The 20,587-nt window shown below is 42.0% G+C and overlaps 1 protein-coding gene across 2 annotated transcripts in view; it reads left to right on the top strand.

Annotated features, from left to right (window-relative positions):
* The window catches only part of MYH9 (myosin heavy chain 9), an 85,820-nt gene that overhangs the window by 31,245 nt on the left and 33,988 nt on the right, over positions 1-20,587 (top strand). For both annotated transcript variants that reach the window (XM_081879452.1, XM_081879451.1), the window contains exons 2-5: positions 1,392-1,744; positions 9,442-9,598; positions 15,901-15,928; positions 16,367-16,460. In XM_081879452.1, the coding sequence (XP_081735578.1) occupies positions 1,412-1,744; positions 9,442-9,598; positions 15,901-15,928; positions 16,367-16,460 (612 nt within the window). In that variant the 5' untranslated portion in view covers positions 1,392-1,411. The remainder of the gene's footprint in view (positions 1-1,391; positions 1,745-9,441; positions 9,599-15,900; positions 15,929-16,366; positions 16,461-20,587) is intronic.

The raw sequence follows: 20,587 nt of genomic DNA, 5'->3' as shown, positions 1-20,587 counted from the left end.
ACTGTAGACCACTGTAGACTTAGTCAGTATTTCTTCAGATATCTTACATATGTTCCAGGGAACTGACAAATGTTGATAAGAAATCGGGTTGTGTCATATCTACTGAAAAGTTATTAACCTTAGTAAGTTTTTCATCTCTGTATTTCCTATGATTTGGCATAACTTAATATCATTTTACAGTTTCATTGGGGTAGAACATGTATATTCTCCTCAGGTGTGACCCATCCATTTTAAATAGCTGTTTTTAACTGAGGGGAAAACCACTTTGACTATGTGAAGCTGCCCGCCCCCCCAGTCTAGTTAAGGCCTAGGGGGAGGAGGCTAATTGTAGCACTACCACATTGTGTTGATATGTAGTTGCCAGCTTCTTGTGTGTTCCTTCAAGCTTGTTTGCTTGAGTAATTGGGTGCTTGTATGCATCCGGTCACTGCCTATTTGTGACCCACAGGGGCTAATGAATCTGTGGGGAAGCAATAGGTGAATAGTTTATCTGGGCATGCAACTTGGAGTCAATGGCCTTGTCTACTCAGAACTCCTTTACAAGGACCTAAAATATCTTTACAGTTATCTCTAGTGTTCTTGCCTCTATAGAGTGTTTAAGCTGACAACATGAACCTACTTCTAATGATTGCATGGCATTTAAACAGTAACATGGCCAAAGATTTGAAATCGGTGTTGGTGAGGGAACTGGTGCCTATTTCAGGTGAACCCAAGTCTGCAGCATGAGACAGAACATCTTCCTAGCTTTTTCTGGAGATGAGTTAGCAAAATCTGCTGATGACACCAAGTTGTTCGGGGTACTTTTTAACTAAAAGAGGCTGTGAGGTGCTCCAAAACCAAAAGGATCTCTCGAAACTGAGTGAATGAGTATTAAAATGATAAATCTGATTCAGTGAAGGGCAACCAAAATGGTCAAAGGCCTGGAAACGATGCCTTATGAGGAACAGCTAAGGGAGCTGGGCATGTTTAGCCTGGAGAAGAGGAGGTTAAGGGGTGATATGATAGCCATGTTCAAATATATAAAAGGATGTCACATAGAGGAGGGAGAAAGGTTGTTTTCTGCTGCTCCAGAGAAGCGGACACGGAGCAATGGATCCAAACTACAAGAAAGAAGATTCCACCTAAACATTAGGAAGAACTTCCTGACAGTAAGAGCTGTTTGACAGTGGAATTTGCTGCCAAGGAGTGTGGTGGAGTCTCCTTCTTTGGAGGTCTTTAAGCAGAGGCTTGACAACCATATGTCAGGAGTGCTCTGATGGTGTTTCCTGCTTGGCAGGGGGTTGGACTCGATGGCCCTTGTGGTCTCTTCCAACTCTATGATTCTATGATTCTAAGGTTGTAGTGTCAAAATGTTGGCAAGGTAATAACATTGCAACTTCTTCTTTTCATAGGTCCCTGGTTATAAACCACCATGGCTCAGAGAGATGCTGACAAATACCTCTATGTGGATAGAAACTTCATCAACAACCCTCTTGCTCAGGCTGATTGGGCTGCCAAGAAGCTGGTGTGGGTCCCATCAGAGAAAAATGGTTTTGAGCCTGCTAGCTTGAAGGAAGAAGTAGGAGATGAAGCCATTGTGGAGCTTGCAGAGAATGGGAAGAAAGTGAGAGTCAACAAAGATGATATCCAAAAGATGAACCCACCCAAGTTCTCAAAAGTGGAAGATATGGCTGAACTGACCTGCCTGAATGAGGCCTCAGTGTTGCACAATCTGAAGGAGCGATACTACTCAGGGCTTATCTACGTGAGTAATGACTTTTTCTGCTAGTTATAGGATCTAACTAAATCTTACATGTCCCCAGGCTTATACAATTTTCCCCTGTCTACATTCTCATTAAACTAAACAGTACTTTCCCTAGTAGAGTTTTTGTAGAACATTCTGATGGAGTGGCTAGACTCTTGTGTGTTTGTGTTGGAAGATATATTAGAAATCATGTACAGCGTTTGATCCAAGCTGAACACACTCTTCATGTAGACACCTGGCTTGCTGCTTCTGTATCTGGAACCTCAGTATAAAAGAGCAGTAAAGCTAAGACTGCAAAATAACAAAGCTCAGCTGCACATAAGGCAGTTGGGATATAAAAAAGTACTGTTGTCTACTTTCAACCAATCAGAATGCTGAAAACTAAGAACCTCCTAATTGCCTAGTTGTTGCACTTCAAGCCTCCAACATGTGGTGCTGTGAACAGGTGATTCTCGGTCAGGGGAGGAGTGGAGCTTGCAGACAAAGATAAACTCCTCCTGGAAGCAGAGTCAAAAAGCACTTGTACAGTGGTGCCTCGCAAGACGAAATTAATCCGTTCCGTGAGGCTCTTCGTATAGCAGTTTTTTCGTCTTGCGAAGCAAGCCCATTGATAGCTTAGCGGATTAGCGCTATTAGCGGTTTAGCGGCTTTTAGCGGATCAGCTGATAAGCGGCTTAGGGCTTAGGAAAAGGGGGAAAAAGGGGAAAAAAACCCGCAGGAACTCGCAAGACATTTTCGTCTTGCAAAGCAAGCCCATAGGGAAATTCGTTTTGCGAAGCGCCTCCAAAACGGAAAACCCTTTCGTCTAGCGGGTTTTCCGTCTTGCGAGGCATTCGTCTTGCGGGGCACCACTGTATTTATAAACAACAACAAGCAAACCCAAAACATTTAGTGGCTAGCAAGAAGGGAAGGTAGCCTTCTACCAATTTCCAGTTTGTCACACAGCTAAACCAGCGAGTGGCTGGGCACTATACCTTGAACAGTGTTTGGTATCCTGAATAGTGGATAGAAAAAGAATGAAAGAAACATTATAGAGTACAGGTAAGAGAGATGCCATGGATGGTCTTCTCTATGCTGGCTGGGTTACCATGCAAACAGGAAATGCCTAGGGCCCTTTCCATCCCCCATAGCTTCAGTTCTGTACTGAGGTTGTACACCCTACTCTCCACTAGCCAGAAGAATGCTTCACAGTAAGGCCACATCTCTCTTCTTGGCCAGTAGAGGAATGGATTATACAGGCAAGGGATGTACTGAAGCAGTGAGCTCTCCATCCTTGGGCGTGTTGCAAATCTAAGATACCATACTCAGAATTTTTTTCCTCTTGAAGGCAATGCTCTACCAGAAGGACGCTTCACAGTAAGGCCCAACTCAGTTCAGAATATACTGAGCAGGTAGCTTTAATTCAACTCTTGTCAAAAGTGGCAGCAATGCTCTCATGAACTTGATGCCATGGAAACAAGAATATTCAATTGTTTATACGTGACTTAGCATGGACTCTGTTCACTGGTAAGATGCTGACACTCTTTACTTGTTGGCATTATTGCTCCATCTGCTGCACTGAATAGAGACTGTAGAGATAACTCCTCAGCTGGAAAAGGGGGCCCTGCAGCAGTTGTGGTAGAGAATGCATACAATGTGCTGATACCTAGGGACATATGAAGCTAACTTCTGCTGTGCCAGACCCTTAGTATACTTAGTTCAGTACTGTTTACACTTACTGACAGCAACATCCTAGGGTTTCAGGCAGAGGTCTCTCCCAGCCCTACCTGGAGATTTACCTTCTGCATGCAGAGTGATTGTTCTACCACTAAGCTTTCCCCCCTAAAGTAGTAAAGTGTTAGGGTATATAAGGGTGGGCTGCTGTGCAGCTCATAATGGGTAGAGAGGTAGCAACTGTGTGTATGGTTTTTAGGCACTTGCTCTTCTGAAGATCTTGTGCTTATTCCTGGGAGACAACTGCAGTCAGTTGTCACCTAGGTAAAGGTAAAGGGACCCCTGACCGTTAGGTCCAGTCGCGGACGACTCTGGGATTGTGGCGCTCATCTCGCTCTACAGGCCAAGGGAGCCGGCGTTTGTCCACAGACAGCTTCCGGGTCATGTGGCCAGCATGACTAAGCTGCTTCTGTCAAACCAGAGCAGCGCATGGAAATGCCATTTACTGTCCCGCCGGAGCAGTACCTATTTATCTACTTGCACTTTGATGTGCTTTCGAACTGCTAGGTTGGCAGGAGCTGGGACTGAACAACAGGAGCTCACCCCGTCGCGGGGATTTGAACCGCTGACCTTCTGATTGGCAAGCCCTAGGCTCAGAAAAAAACTCTGGCCTTATTGGTATACAGGAGATTGAGAGGAGGATTGCAGTTGTCTTGGTGGATCTAATTTTGGGGTACTAATCAGTTTGACAGAGAGCTATGGTTCACAATTGGCCAAGGGTACAGGAGGAGAGAAATTGGTGTTTGTCCTGAGTTCTATATTCAGGGCACTGATTGGATTAAAGCATATGCCACTGCTGCCTTGTACATAAACTGCAGCTGAGCCCGACTCTGTAAAAGGGATATTTTGCCAGACTTCACTGATTTCCATTTGTTCCCTTCAAAGTGTTTCATTCTAACATCCATTTAGCTGTTTGTTGCTGTCTTGTCACATGGATCAGCCCTTCTGTGCTCCCCATACATGGACTCTTGTAAGACTTTGCACAGTGAAGTCTTTGTCACATGTGGCAGTCTGCCTACACAGTTTCTCCCCTTTGGAATGGGGAATGGCACATATCTGTCTTTCTTTGCTTTACAGCACATAAAAAAATGAAGGTTGTCAGTGTGTACCTGTAGTAAAATAGACATGTGCAATTTTTCACATTGATGGCTAGTACAGATCTTTTGTACCATGACTTTAAGCTAGGCAGTGTACAATTAAGGATATTTATATATAGACTATTTTTTTCTCTGAGGCTATACTTGCCAGTAGGGTGGCGCTGTGGGTTAAACCACGAGCCTAGGACTTGCCTATCAGAAGGTCGGTGGTTCGAATCCCCGTGACGGGGTGAGCTCCCGTTGCTTGGTCTCTGCTCCTGCCCACCTAGCAGTTTGAGAGCACGTCAAAGTGCAAGTAGATAAATAGGTACCACTCTGGCGGGAAGGTAAATGGCGTTTCCGTGTGCTGCTCTGGTTCGCCAGAAGCAGCTTAGTCATGCTGGTCCCATGACCTGGAAGCTGTATGCCGGCTCCCTCAGCCAATAAAGTGAGATGAGTGCCACAGCCCCAGAGTCGTCCGCGACTGGACCTAATGGTCAGGGGTCCCTTTACCTATATTTGCCAGTGTCTCTATCACAGTTCTGACCCACTCAACATTTTAGTATTTTCTTTCCTTTGATAGTTTTGTGTGTTTGGAAAGTAAGCATCATGTGTGAGCCAAGTATGGAGCAAGTATTAGTGGCAAAATATCTGCTTTGCATGCAGAAGGTCCCAGGTTCAATCCCCAGGTAGAGCTGAGAGAGAATCCTGGCAGCAATGCTGAAGAATACTGCCAGTGGCTGTAGAAAATGCTGAGTTAGAAGGACCAATGGCCTCACTTGGTATAAGGCATCTTCCTAGGTTCCTATGTAGTAACTAATTGTCTCCTAATCTACAAGTTTTGTATGCAGTTTTTTAGTTCAACAGTGACTCAGTCAATGCTCTAATTTTCAATTCATTTGGGCCTGTGCTAATCTTTACTGGGTGATGATTAAGAAAAGGAAATCTAACCCTTGAGATTTAAGATGTATTTTATACCTTGAGTTGCCATGGCTACTGGCCCTGACAAGTATATTTGCACGGAGTAGTTCCCCAGATACAATATTCCTGATAATGACATTCACTCATCAGTGACCTGCTTAAAATTTATTTTTATTTCTGTTACTTGTGATCTTATGGATTCCAAGATCATTCCAAATAAATTAATGTTCAGAAGTAGTAATGAGTCCCCCATTGTCTGACTGGAAGAGATTCATACACCTACAATGACATGCATATGTGTTGTTTTTAGAAAGACCTGATCCTGTAAAATGCAATGTGTTTACAAGTTTGCCCAATTTTTATTTTCTTTTCCTTCCTGTCTCCTGATATGATACACCCTTAACCTTTCTGCCTTATAAGGAACTTCTCAAAATGCATCTCTTCCTTTGCGTTTCCTGAGGTTTAGTTAAGCAATAATTTTAAAACATTACATTCTTACTAATCTAGCTGCTATGGCTATGTAGTTCAGTTTCAGTGAACCTTTTAATATTTATTTTTCTTTAAGCAGCTACAATAAATAACTTTTTACTATTAATATAGCTAACTTTTTTGTACAGATTTAAAGCCTTTTTGCTTCCATTTATCATGATCGCTCACTAAGATGGTATTGGGGTTGTTAACTCTGATTTACAGAGGACTCTGTGGCATGTACAATTTCCTTGGGTCACAGTGCTTTTTACCCAGTGATACTTAATCCAGCTACACTTTATATTATAGAAACCTCCCCTGCAAAGTGGGGTATCTGAACGTTGCTTTGTTCCAACAGCCTTGGTGCAACCTGAAACCTGTTGTCACCAAAAGTTAATCTCATGAAGTCTGCAAGTCAGTCTATTACAGTGTGCAGACTTTGTGGTTTTAGCAGTACTGTACATAATCTCTCTACTCCCCACTCCCTCAGCAAGTATTTTGCTCAACCTTTCTTTATTTTAGATGGTTTCTGTACTAATTCATATTTTCAGAAAAACCTCTAAGTGGTTTACAACATGTCTCAAGGTGGGGATTCTCAGACTGGGGGGCAAATTTGGTCATCCAGGCTCCTCTGTGTGGGCCTCCAAACTGTTCCCAGGCCACAAGCTTCACTGGATCTGCTTCACATCCAGAGTTGTTGCTTGGCAGGTGTCCTTGAACTCTGATAATGCCTCTTGCTTGTATTGATGGATAGTAGAGAGAGATGTGTGTAGAAACTGGCCTGTTGTACAAAGCTAAAATAAAAGAATCATTGCCTTCCCACTTTTGTTTTTGGCTCCACACACTACTGGGATGCGGTCCCTGCAAGGTTGCCCAGAAGGCATTGTGGCCCTTTGGCACCTCAGCAGAAAACATTACAAATGAAAATCAAATACAAGAGGTGCACAATTAAAACAGCAACAAAACAAAATATACTCAACATTAAAAAAATAGAGATAACAGTTGCATTCAAAAATACAGTCAGGATTCCACAAGTAAAGAACAAATCAACAGCTAAACAGGTCATTGAGGTAGGTGCCCCCCTTCCCTCCACATTAAAGTCCCCAGTGTATTCTTAACACTTGCCAGTCTGATGAAAGTTTACATATTTAAGCCCCCACCCCTGTAAATTTGATATTTTTTTTCCTGTGGGCTAATGCAGCCTTTGGATCATTTACAGGAAATGGATAGATATTCTCAACAAGGATAAGTGCAACTAAAACGCTCTGGGTCAGTGTCCTATGACAAAAATTTTAAGAGAAACAGCTTTAATCTCTTACTGTAGTGCAGCCCTCTGAGTAAGTGACTTAGAGTTGGAGTCCTTGAGGTGCTTGAACCGATACAAGGCCCATTCAGATCAGTGCTATGTCTTCCATGGACTTGCTCAAGAATTTTGCATTTGTCGCTCCACACGTTTGCTGTTAGATCTCTAGTTCAGTTAGATTTCTAGTATAAAATTGTTACTCTTTCAGTTGATTTTTTTCCCAAGCTCTCTTGGCTTAAACGGCAACTAATGTGTATTTCCTGAACACCCTTGGGGGTGCCAATTTTTATTAGAGAGCTTCATTTTTTATAGAAACATTTAAAACAAGAACACAGAACAAAGAGTTGGCAAATTGCGTAACTCCTCCTAGTTTTGTAATTGCTTTGTATTCTCTACTGTTCCCTGTGATCAAAAGACTATTTTATACAAGCCACAGTATGATGACCACTATCAACTGGAGGCTTATATTTGTTTCTTGCAGAAGTTTCCTCACTTGTAAATACCCAAGTGTCAGTTTTGAGCTGCGCATGTCAAAGAGCTGCAGCTGGCTGCTGACACTTAGACCATGCTCATAGCTTTGTTTCCTAGCTGGGCCATTTATACTTGAGGAAATGCTACCGAAAATGGTGGTTGCATACAATTCTGCCTTTCTAACTTTAAGAAGTATTAAGTGAAGTGGGGCTTCCATATTTGCTGTCCCACTTGCATCTGGAAAGGTCAGCAAGGAGGCTGATCTTCTTGGCTACATTGCTTGAATTATGAGTTTAGTAGAGGGGACAGAGAAGGAGGCAGTTCTTCAAATATACTTTGCAGCAGAGTATCCTAACCTGGTGGGTACAGACACTGAGAGGAGCAGGAGCTCATCTCTGGTGTCTCGCTGCAGTTGGAAACACTGCGAAGTGTTCCTGCTTCCGGACATCTTGGATGCCATACAATGTCTGGGATAAGCTCTCATCCCTCTGAAGTGGTAGGGGCAGGATTAGTGTATTATAACTGTGGCCAGCCAAAACGTTTTTGCACTTACAACCTTGGGGAAAACAAGCACACAAAGAGGAATTAAACTCTTCCTACTGGCAGTCTTGGGGAACCTTTTGTAATGGTGCCACTGCAAACCGGATAGCATTGTCCCACCACCACCACCACCACCGCCCCCATTTCCTGACATATTTCTGCTTTGGATATTGAGGGAAATAGTTGGCAACTTCTCACAAAGCCTTTTAATGCTGGGTTAACTCATAATAAGCATTCTGTAGAGTTGTGCACAGGCAGTGGTTACTTCTATATGTTCTTTCTGCACTGAATGCTGCCTTGGCCTCTTAGAGTGAATGAACATTCATATGCAATAAGTGGTATTAAAAAGTAAGTCTGTTCTAACTGCATCAGGATTTTAAAAAATCAGTTTTGTAGCTTATAAGTTAGCATTGAAATTTTGGCCATATGTGTAACACTGGCTTGACATGTAAATGCATCAGTGATAACTAGTGAATGCTGGATCTTCAAGTGTTTTTGCAATATACTTCTACCCATACTAGGTTTTTTTCCAGCCTTTTACTTGGAGGAGGTGAAATGCACCTGCTTTCTCAGGTGCTTTAATGTTTTTAAAAAGTTTTAGTTGTAAGGCTTAGAGAGGCTTGGAAATGTGTGGGCAATGCTTCATTAAATCCTGAATGCAAGTATTGCTTGGACCTTAGTGGTAGCTGTAGGTTCTCATCTCTGCCACCCCCACAAATTCTGTGGCTAGCAGAATTAAGTATGCATAAGTTTGCACATAACATGTAGGCAATAGAATGGATTTAAAAATCTGGTGCAGGATATGTACAACTCTGAGGTAGAGCTTTGTTAATATATGTGAATCTTTTGTTCTGCTCCATGCTGGCACTGAGCTAGTGTCGAAAGATACCTATTGCTTAAGTTTTGCTAAAATGCCACTCATTTTTGTGTACTGTAGAGCTATAAACAGTGAATAATAATGCAAAGTAAAATGCATGTTTCAGTCATCAAAGATGAATAGCCATATTCAAAGTAAATGACAGATGTGATTGTTAGTTCAAAATCTCTGGTAATGGAAGGCAATTATGGCAGTCCAATTAAATTTTCAGTATGCGATTATTGTTAGCACTCTTGTGAGTTGAGGGGATGGGAGGCGGGTTATGTGGAGCCGATGAAACTGTAAAACCATGAATGCTTCTAAATTCTTCTTAAATTCCATTTTGCAGACCTACTCAGGCCTGTTCTGTGTTGTCATAAATCCCTACAAGAACCTGCCTATCTACTCAGAAGAAATTGTGGATATGTACAAAGGCAAAAAGAGACATGAGATGCCCCCTCACATATACGCTATTACAGACACTGCCTACAGGAGTATGATGCAAGGTAGGTACATTTTAAAATATATTCTGGCCATGGCAGTGGCTATGCTCAGATGAGTAGGCTCTTGTAGAGTTGCCACTTTTGAAATGTCAAATGTACATAGGGATACAGCGTGAAAGTTTCATGTTCGGGTGGAGGTCTGCTGCACTGCAACTTTTGATTCCAGTCAATCTTCTGGTCTCTGGAAAGCAGCATTCCTCCGTTGCTTTCAGTTCTGCTTAATCCGTGGGGGAGGCTTGATGCAGCAGCCAGTGGTATGGGAGGAATCTGTATTGAGCACAGAAGATGAAAGGCTACAGTGCTCTGCAAGAACCAGAGGCATTCAGGATTAGCTGTTTGTGCCCTAGACTCTATTCAAAGTCTAACAGGCAGGAAATCTTTCATGGTTTTGAGCACTTCTTAAAAAAGCATGGCAAGCTGATGTCTCTGACCCATTCTCAGCATGGGGGTGCAGTTATTTCCCTGAGCTGGTGAAGCAGAAAGACCTGCATGTTAATTGGTTAGATTCCAGCACTTGGTTTAGGGCATGCTAATTGGCAGCCTGCAGAAGAGGAGCAGGGGCTTGCTTGGTTTCAACTAATACCCAAGTTTCTTAACCTTTTTGTAATGCGGCCAGACTGATGTGTCACTGCCTCTTTTTGGAACTCGCATCTCTTTTGGCAGCCCATATAGTTTATGATGATGAAACTCCCTGCCCCAGGCCAAATCAGCTGGCAGAGGGAGGGGCATAGAAGTCAGGTATATATATGCATGGCTGCGTCTGAACTCTGGATTTGCTAGGACCTTGGGTGTTAATGTAGGTTGCAATGCATTCAAGAATGCATCAAGATAGGCATCAAGGTGTCCTTCATGAGTTTGCGTGCGTGTGTATGAGAATGAGGAAACAGCCAGTCAGTATCCTTTTATGAGGCTGAACTGCTGCTCCAGTATGTAAATAAGTAACAGTGGAGCCAGAGTACCTTTTATAGGTAGCTTGAACAAACCCAATAAATTATGACAAACTGGAATATGTACAACAGTCTTCCTTGCAAGCCCACTACCACCAGGCTTTTGTTTGCTTCTCCTTGTTGCATTGCAAGCTTGAGATAATGTAGTATGTAGGATTCTGTCATTTTGGGGAATCGGGGAGGGTTCTTGGTGATCTTTAGGTCTCATTCAATAGTCTTGTGGCTGAGACTTAAAGCTGAAGACTTCCTCTCTCCCTCCTCCCTCCAATATCTGTTAAAAGTTAAATCTTCTGTGTGAAACCCATAATGTTTACATATTTCAGAAGTTGGGGCCAAGAATGTACTATTTGTTAGTCAAGTCTAGTCTGGCTTGCTTAGTGTAGCATTCCATGTCCCTTTTGAATCAAGTCTTGTTTATGCTAAATCTTTTGTTCTGGACTCTGATTCACAAAGGGAGGTTTAAAAAACAACAACTGGGTCTTTATTTTGTTAAAGGCCATGACTTTCATATAACCCCACCAGCATTTCTCTTAAATGTACTTAAGAGAGGGAAATGATTCTGTCAGCTTGCCTTTAAGAGTGTGGAGGTCAATTTCCCAACAATGATAACCAGGGCAAATAGGCTCCATGTTGGAAATAGCTCATGCTTCACAATTTTCCTTCTCGAAATACTATCTTTTTTTGTAAGTCTGATACAGTGGTGCCCCGCAAGACGAATGCCTCGCAAGACGAAAAACTCGCTAGACGAAAGAGTTTTCCGTTTTTCGAGGCGCTTCGCAAGACGAATTTCCCTATGGGCTTGCTTCGCAAGACGAAAACGCCTTGCGAGTTTTCCCCTCCCCCCCCTTTTCTAAGCTGCTAATAGCCGCTAAGCCGCTAATAGCGCTAATCCGCTAAGCCGCTAATAGGGGTGCTTCGCAAGTCGAAAAAACCGCAAGACGGAGAGACTCGCGGAACGAATTAATTTCGTCTTGCGAGGCACCACTGTAATATTTTATCATACCGACAAGTTTGATTATATTTTATCAATACGGAAATGATAGGAAAACATTTTTAATATGAACAAGGGCTACTAAGGCTGTCGAGGAAAAAAACACAACACCTCGGCTGATGCTGACATTGTCATGGTTGACTTTTGCATACATCTTTACATTTGCTGCAGATTATGCCAGTGGAATCTACATTTTTAAAAGAAAAAGGTAAAATTTGAATGTCACTACATGCTGATTCATATTGCATGTCTCCAGATGGCAAGGTAGATGACAAAAAAGGCAGTTGGTTTAGACAAGCCTTCCAATAGGAGTGGAGTTCTAACATTCTTAGTCGTCTTGGTGTCTCATGATTAACAGCTGTTTTTTCCCAACCAAATTAAACCCACAGAATATAAAAGAGCAATTTTTTTATGATGCAGACAGGAAGGAATGAGATAGTGTTTTTTAAGTGACTCTCTTTGTATGTGAAACTGCTTCTTGCTGTAAATTCATTTAGTGGGAAATGAAATTAGTTCCTCTTAAAATTCTGCTTTGGTCATGTTCTAATTGTCTCCAGTTAACATAGTGGGAGGTGTGAAGAAGACATTTCATCTGTTAATGGTGAGGTCCATCTGACAATAACAGATGCAAGTTTGCGTATTTTATCCTAGAAGTACATGCACTCAAAATATTTCCTCTTGAAATCTCATGCAACGAGTTGAGTAAGATTTAAAATGTGAAAGAACCTGTATTGTTTGCTTAAAGATGCAGAAAGGTTTGGGGTAACTACTGGACTTTGTTTCCCAAATTGGGGGTCAGCCAGTATTGTTTTGTCCCAGAATCCTAAGTATATCCTAGTACCTAGCAAAGATGAAGCGAATGAAGTCTTGAATCTAGATGCTGACCTTTTGACTATAACATCAAGCCAATTCTTCCATCTTTCTCCTACCTGCCCCTTGAAGTGTTGTAGAAAATTCAAAAGCTTGTTCCCATGATTTTGTGACATATTTGGTCCCAATAAAAGTTAATTGCCCAACTGTTGAATTTTAATTGAATCAAGGTTTATGTAACCACTTTTGGATTCTAAACTTCTCCAAAACCTTTTATTAATCTTTTAGTTCCAACAAGTCAGAGTATTACTCAGAACATTATTATTGACCAACTTCTTAACCTCTTGGTGTTCTGTTCCCTACTATATCATACAGGGGAAGGAGATGGTAAGGAGGAAATAATGTGTGCTAGGAGTCCTCCCCCACCCCTCCACCTCATTTCCAAAATTTTAAAAGACATGTGAAGTACCCCCTGAGGCTTTTTCCAGTGTTGAGATGGAAAATGTGTTACAAAAAGAGCACTGTAAAAACAAAGGAGGCAAGATAGCTGATGAGATGTATGATAATTCATGTTCTATATCCATCCAGTCAGATGGGCGGGGTACTACTACTACTACTGTTAATTACAGTGCCTTAAATGCAGTTACAGGTCTTAGCTGTGATGCCTAAATATTTCTGATGATAAACCATAGAGATGGGGGAAACTATCTTTTTCTGTAGTTAGGAGGTAGGCTTTGCTCTTTAGCAATAGTCAAACTGCCTGTGTTAATGAATCAGCTATAAGCAGGGATCAAACCTTTTGCCTTTTTAGCTCTGCTTCCTCTTGGCTAGAGAGATGATGTCACCGTAGTGTGAGTGCTATGTTCTCCTTTTATGGAGTTAAACAGACTCAACTCGGAGTTGCTCATGCAGAGGAAGTGGGTGATAAAGGTCTGTTAGGATATTCTGTAACTGAGTTGTGAAGCACTAAGCAGCATGTTAACATTTTCTCTTCTTATCCCCACCCTCCCCAGAGTTCAAAATATAATCTCCTCTTGGGCAATTAGAACACCTCAAATGCATGTACTTGGGAAGCATGTAATAACTACTATTATTTTGACACTTCTGCTACAGAACTCTTCTATTTTTTTCCAGCTACAAGGATTCCACAGATACATAAAACTATATTTAAATTTGCATGATGAAGCAGTTTGCATCAAATGCTTCCAAGCCATGCATCTCATAAGATGGACTCTAGTCAATGAGAGATTGTACCACAATAATCCTGTTAGTCTACAAACTTGTGCGTTGCTGTAACAGCCCATCTCTCTGGAATAAATAATAATTTTTGCCTCTTTAAAATCTGTATTGCTTCTTAAGTGTTAAAGACCAGGCTTGATAATAAATATTGAACAGAATTTGTACAGCTCATAAGACAGCTGCTCATTGAATAACTGCTCTGAAATACAGAGCCAGTGCTATAGACTAATGCGTTACTTATTAAAAGCATAGTCAAAAGATACATATCTGGGCCTGTAAAGCAGATGAAGACTCCTTCTTTAATTATCTTATAAATGAGCATTTGGTTACATTTATTTTCCTTCTTCCTTTCTCACCCCCCTCCCCCAGCAAAACAAATCTAGGCTATCTGAGCACTTGCACACTCCCCAGAAGGAGCAGCCCAATATCCTGCTGGACAGTCAGTTTTGAAATGGGTGCCTCTGTTGTATTTATTTTATTTATCGAAACTTACAGATCACATAATAATGATCAAGAAAGAAAAATTTCTAAGCAGTTTACATAAAATAATGTAAAATATTTATCTGACAATACAAACACATTTAATCTGTAGGATAATCTCATGAGCATAATAGAGCCCAGATTGAACGGAAAATATAATATTCTAAAACATAACATAGCTGCTGTATCATTGTGCAATTGTGCAGCTCTTTCTGTGTATGTGCGTTAGCTTACTGTTTGGGGGGAGGGAAGTCTGTTCTAAGAGTTGAGCAACAGGAAGTAGGATACCATGCGGCACTTCTCACTTCTCAGGCAGAAGAATTCCAGCTATCCCAGTGATGACTGCTCTACTAGGCTGGGAAAATTCTCTCCTTCTCCTCCAAAGGGGCCTATTTCCTTTTATGGTAGTGTCTGCATACTTGCCATGTGACTTGCCTGTACTTGTGCAGGTACATTCTTTAAAGCTTAAGGAGGAGGTGACTAACCAACCTGCAGCTGACAATAGAGGGGGAGGGGGGGATTGCTGCCACACTTGGGGGATTTTTCTGACTAGTTTGCCTGCTAATGCATCAAATTCTATAGGGATGAAGGCACTACTTTTCCCACAAGGAATTTCAGGCTAATTGGTCAGCTGCTGAGTTAAGTTTCTTCCTGCAGGCTGGAATGGAAGTAGAATGGCTCCTACTGTAGGCAAAAGGACGGCTGGTTGTGACTCAGGATGCATAGGGCTACTGCAGGCGTTCTCCATTTGGCTTCCCCCTATAGTAATGAGGCATGAATTGGTGTTTGGATACAGAGACAGAGTACTTTAAGCACCTGTAGCTTCTTTTAAAAAGTGTCATCATTATTCAGAGAAACAACTGCCTTCCTGGAATTGCCTGCATGATACAGAACCACCCAGTTGTCTGTGTTACTGAATACACCTCCTGGGGCTATGTGCAAATGAATCAATGCCCAGTCATGCAGAGCCCATTAACTGTTGAGAATCCTTCAACTGTATGCTCTTATGAACTGGTAGAGAGTCCGAAAACTTGTCACTTACCTTGCAAGGCACATGTATGCTAGTGGAGTAATCTAACTGGTTATTAATTAATTTGGGTGATCTCTGACTAAGTCATGCTCTGAGCAGACACACTGAAATCAATTAACTTCAGTACCAAGTCAGTTTATTTCAGTGGGTCTACTCAGAATATGACTTAGTTGGAGACCACCCTCTGTATGTAGCTAAGCACCATATAAAATGCACTATATGAGTAGCTTTCTACTCATTTTACTAACCCTGAATCCCAGCTCTTCAGTTTCTTTGGTTCCTGCAGCAGTGGTAAAAAAATCAGGTAAAAAAAATGCTATTGGATATGGCTCTGTATCAGCAAAGAACTCTGGCTTGCACGCGTGGTTAAGTTATGTCACCTTCTAATCTTACCCGACACAAAAAGGAATTTTAGTTATACATGTAGGAGAGTATAAAACAAGTGATATGGTTCTCCCAACTATTTGGAATTTTTTTCTGCGCATACCACACCGAGAGCAGGAATTCTGTAGATAACATGGTGGCTGTGAAAATAGGCAGGATTTATTAATTTGTTTATCAGTAATCCCAGTCATATCCCAGTCAGTAGGCATTGAGGCTACCCTTTAAGATCCCACCCCTCCATTGCATTTTGTTGAATCTGCTGGGGGTGTATGTGCAAGAAAATACAACAACAGAAGTGCAGGCTATGTTGAAGAGATTTGCCAAGAGGCCTGAGACTATGCAACTTTGCTCAAGAGGCAGTGAGATGGAATAAAGGTGACCTTGGTCTGAATCTGATCGTCTTTTGTTTGCTTCTTAATTTCAGATCGAGAGGATCAGGCCATTCTTTGCACGTAAGTATTTGCATAATTTCCCCATTGCTGATATAGTTCTTGGCAGTTTAAGCAGCTTTTAAAAATGTAGTTGACTCACAGGAGTGGTTTTACTGTGAAACTTTAATCTCTCCGGGTCTAACTAATACTTTGAAAGGCAGGTGTGTGCATAAGTTTTCACATGTTTACCAAGTCTCACTAGAAAAAGATAAGGGCAGATAAAGACCAGAAGATGTTATAGGCCCCCCTAGTGGAAGCATATCAAGTGTAAATGCTTGGAGAACTGGTAGTTAAGAAAGCAACCTGGTAGGTATTGTGGTAACCTTGTTCACCATATACAGGCTAGCAAGACATTTAGGGAAATGTGTGGACTAGGCTCCTGAAAACAATATTTTATAAAGTTTTTAAAGAGAGGTAAATGTTTGCAAATATATCCCGATAATGCTTTGTCTTTTGCAGAGGTGAATCTGGAGCTGGTAAGACAGAAAACACCAAGAAGGTCATTCAGTATCTGGCTCATGTTGCTTCATCACACAAGAGCAAGAAGGATCAAGTAAGTTTCTGTATTCTAATAGGAATTTGCTCTGCTATTTCAACTGCAAACACAAGCTGACCTCTTTATGGAAGATAATTTAGTACTGATTGATGCTTTGGAGTAATGTGAATGGTCCCGAATTTTATGTGAGACTGGCTAATACTGTGCTCCCGACTTGTGTTCACTGACTTCAGTGAAGTGGCAGTAGATGTTGAATTGTGTCTAAATGACCGCTGTATGTGGCAGGGCATTCACCTACCGGCAGGGAGGTACCATCTGCCTCCTTATTGTAGCGTCAATTTAAAACTACTTGACCACCTCTTCTCCTGGAGTTGTGGCTGCCCCCCTTTCATTTGCAATGATGAAAGTGTTCCATCAGTAGAACCTTCTTTACTATTATAGGTAATAACCAAAAACACTCTGACAGCGTGTGTCTTTTGTGCTAAGGAGGGTATCTATGAAATATTGTCTCATTTATTTTTCCTCCCTTCTCTTGATGGATTATGTCCGAACTCATCAGTTGGGACTTCATAGGTGAGCTGCACGTTTACTGCACGATCTGCACCAGGAATGTGTGTGTTGCTCTACTGTGTGACTTATAGCAGCTTTTCACTCCCACCAATGTCACCTTTTGCCACTATCAGTTCACAGTTTGAATCACACAGCTTTCTTCCTCCCGAGACGTCTGGAATGGGAGACTACAGTTTACCTCATGACACTTTCTCACGTATAGTCAAAACCTATTAGTAATTCTCACTTTAGGTCTGTCTGAATAGAATTTCCCATGTGCACCGAGAGGCATTCCGCGCAGTGACACAGATACTCTGTGCTGTTCCAAAGAGGGTATCTGGTATCCATGGTATTCGGGCTAGACAGAGCAGCTGACTTTCTCCACTCTCCTCAACCCATCCGGCGTACTTGCTGTGGTGCAGGATGCTGGGAAAGGTCATGAAGAAACTGCCCCGGCACAGGCTGGATGTTCCAGCTCAGAGCTCTTTGCCCGAGTTAAACACATGAGGAAATGCTAGTTATCTTGTAAACATTATAATGAAACCCAGATGCCAAGTGTATTCCCTGTTGCTACATAAAATCTTGGGTTTTGATTCTTTAATGTACTGGCATGCTGTGTGTCCATAGGGTTAGCTCTCAAACTATCTCTGCATGGTGTGTGTGCGTGTGCGCACATTCTAATGAGTGGCTTTTGGAAGCAAACCAAGATATAGTCTTCTGTATGCCAAACCTTTTGAGAGATGACAGCTGCTCCAATAGACTGTCAGTGAGAATACTTAGAACAGGCACAAAAAACATTTCTATGTTAGAATTTAGGGATCTGAAAGCATGTACATTCTGTCCCAGTGCTGTCAAAACCTAGGATATAAGGTGGCAATCAATCAGCCCCCAGTGTAACAATTTTGGAGCCCTTTCCCCAGCTTTAACTTGAAGTCCTTTTGGGGTTTTTTAAAGATTAGTCAAAGTACTGTATTGCTTTTAGAAGCCTGAAGCGGACATAGAACTTTTTTATGTTGTGTGTTGATGTTTAAATCTAACTATCACAATCAATCTTTCCACCCATGCTTTTGAGTAGGAATTAACAATTATTAATGGCTTATTTAGGAGAGTTTTGATTCCCCCCCCCCAGACATGCTTAGAATCAATATTGGTGATAGTTTCCAGGGTCAGGAGACAGGCCTGTTGATCAGGAAAGTTATGTTAAAGGATGGCTGGATATGACATGCACCCGGCTTTATGTATTAATAGGCTTTAGATTGCAGAGTTTTAAAACCACAACTTGGGCAAACTTTTCACTATGCAACTGAAATTCTTAGCACTGTCAGTGCTTTCAAGCAAAGCTGTCCACAGCATTTGGTATTTTCTGAAGTTTCTCAGCAGCAGTAGCATTGGTGGAGGAGGAGGTTGGCATGATCTGCTGTTTCAGCAGACCGGCTGGTTAGTTCCAAGGTGGGACAATTAGTTCAAACTGTCTCTTCTCATTCTGAATCCCTTCTGAGATCTGCTTCAGCTGGCTTTAGTCATGAGTAGAGGGGTGGAAATCTTTTAAAGCCTTTTCCGGACCAGACATCAAATATCTTAAGACTCCCAAGGGCGATACTGTTCCTGGATTCTTTCCTGGAGGAAGTATTTGGAGCTGCTGTGTGGGAAAATTGTGAAGATACTCTTTATGCAAGTTTTTCTGAAATGATGAAAGGCTCACGCCCACACTGTGGCCAAATGGAACAGAATCTGTGGCTGTAGTGACATGCATTATTAAATTGGCTATGCGACACACAAAAAAGAATGAAAAAGTTTAGGCTGCAACTGAAGAAAAATAAATATTAGCAACCCATATTGAGGACCTGTTAGGACATTATTTCACTCCTGGGATTGTGTCCAGGAACAGGCTTTGGGCTCATGTGCCCCTCACTGTTGTGTGATCAAATGAAGAAATTGCATAGGGTATGGGATTTCCTTGGTTCTGTGGTACTCTACAATGACATCTTAAGTCATGTTCCTGATCTCTTCTTGGTGGGAAATAGTATCTGAACAGACCCTAACTCATGAATCAGAGATTTCAAAAAAAGGACATTGTATATTACTTGATCACAATATGCAGTCATTCCCTCTACTAAGAATTGTTGGTGGTGAGTGCTGGCAGAAATTAAGCTAAAATGGGACTGCTGAGAAACAAGATAGTAGTATTGGATTGAGGGAGTCTCATATTTGAAGAAGTCTTAAGCAATGCCCGCAGCCCTATGAGGACAATCCCCCAAACAACCCATTGAGGACTGAGCATGCCCAGAAGTCATAGTTGGGGAAAAAGAAACAGCACTCCTATTTTGGGATGAGTATGCATTGCAACGTCTTGTTTCAAATGCATTTGGAAGCTCTAGGTTTCCCTAATCTTACTGTCATCTAGGTAGCCAATTCCTTCTCTAAATTCTTCACTGGTTAAGTTTATATGGGCAGCTACAATAGCTTGTGCTTCTTTGGGTCTCTAAAACAGCCTCCCCCTTCCTTCTGTGGCTGGCTCCAACCCATTTGTGTCTCTTCTTAATTCTCCCCCCCCCCATTTTTCTAGTGAAAAAGGTGCAATGAATTACTGTTGACTGCAGAAAAACACTCAAAGCAACCATTGCTCCTTATAGCTACATTTTTAGCCCTGGAATCCTGCATTGGAATATTTAAGCTGCTGCTGCTTCCTCTAAACATAGCTTTTCTTCAGATCTTGACCCTGCGCTGAAGTTGTAGTGTTTCGGTTTGTGACATCACTCATTTCCATAGCAACAGATTGCAGTAACAAACAAAGGATTAGGACTCCACTGCAGGATCAAACGGGAGAATTGCCGGGGGGGGGGGGCAGAGGCCTTCCTAGCACACATACATATGTGACAATAGAGGAAATTCTACATTGCTGGCAAAATAAACTTTTCGGCACTCATCTGAGGCTTTGCTTACTTCTGCACAGCTGATGGGGTGGTCTGTGATGGATAGCAGCTGTCTTAGCCAGAATCTATTCCCATGGCCCAACAGCCCACTGTCACCATGAATAAATGTTGCTGCTGCTGCTGCTGTTGTTGTGGTACCAAGCTGCACAACGGACAGCAGAGTTCAGAGCTCTTCTAAATGTATGTGAAGTTGGATCACTTACAGGAAACCCAAAGCAACAGTTGAGTAAAGGCCCCTTTCTTAGCCCTGCATTCAGCTGAGTGAGCAAAACTGTCAAGTTTACACTGCAACTGTTGTAGCACCAGCAGCAGATTTGGTGCTATATGGAAACCGAAGAGTTGTGAATCTGAGCTATGGGGGGTACTAAAGTCCAGTGGAAAGCAGGTTCAGAAACATGGAAAGCTGGAATAGGAGGACAAGTTGATGCAGTGTGATCTTAGGTCAGCAAAAATGGAACAGTTTTTCAGCAGCTATGTATTCATATAAACCAGGGGTCAGCAAACTTTTTCAGCAGGGGGCTGGTGCACTGTCCCTCAGACCTTGTGGGGGGCCGGACTATATTTTGAAAAACAAAGCAAGAATGAATTCCTATGCCCCACAAATAACCCAGACATGCATTTTAAATAAAAGCACACATTCTACTCATGTAAAAACATGCTGATTCCCAGACCATCTGCGGGCAGGATTTAGAAGGCGATTGG

Source organism: Podarcis erhardii (genome assembly GCF_964252035.2).
Source record: "Podarcis erhardii genome assembly, chromosome: 10".
NCBI classification, from domain to species: domain Eukaryota; kingdom Metazoa; phylum Chordata; class Lepidosauria; order Squamata; family Lacertidae; genus Podarcis; species Podarcis erhardii.
This window is presented reverse-complemented; position numbering and strand designations above follow the sequence as displayed.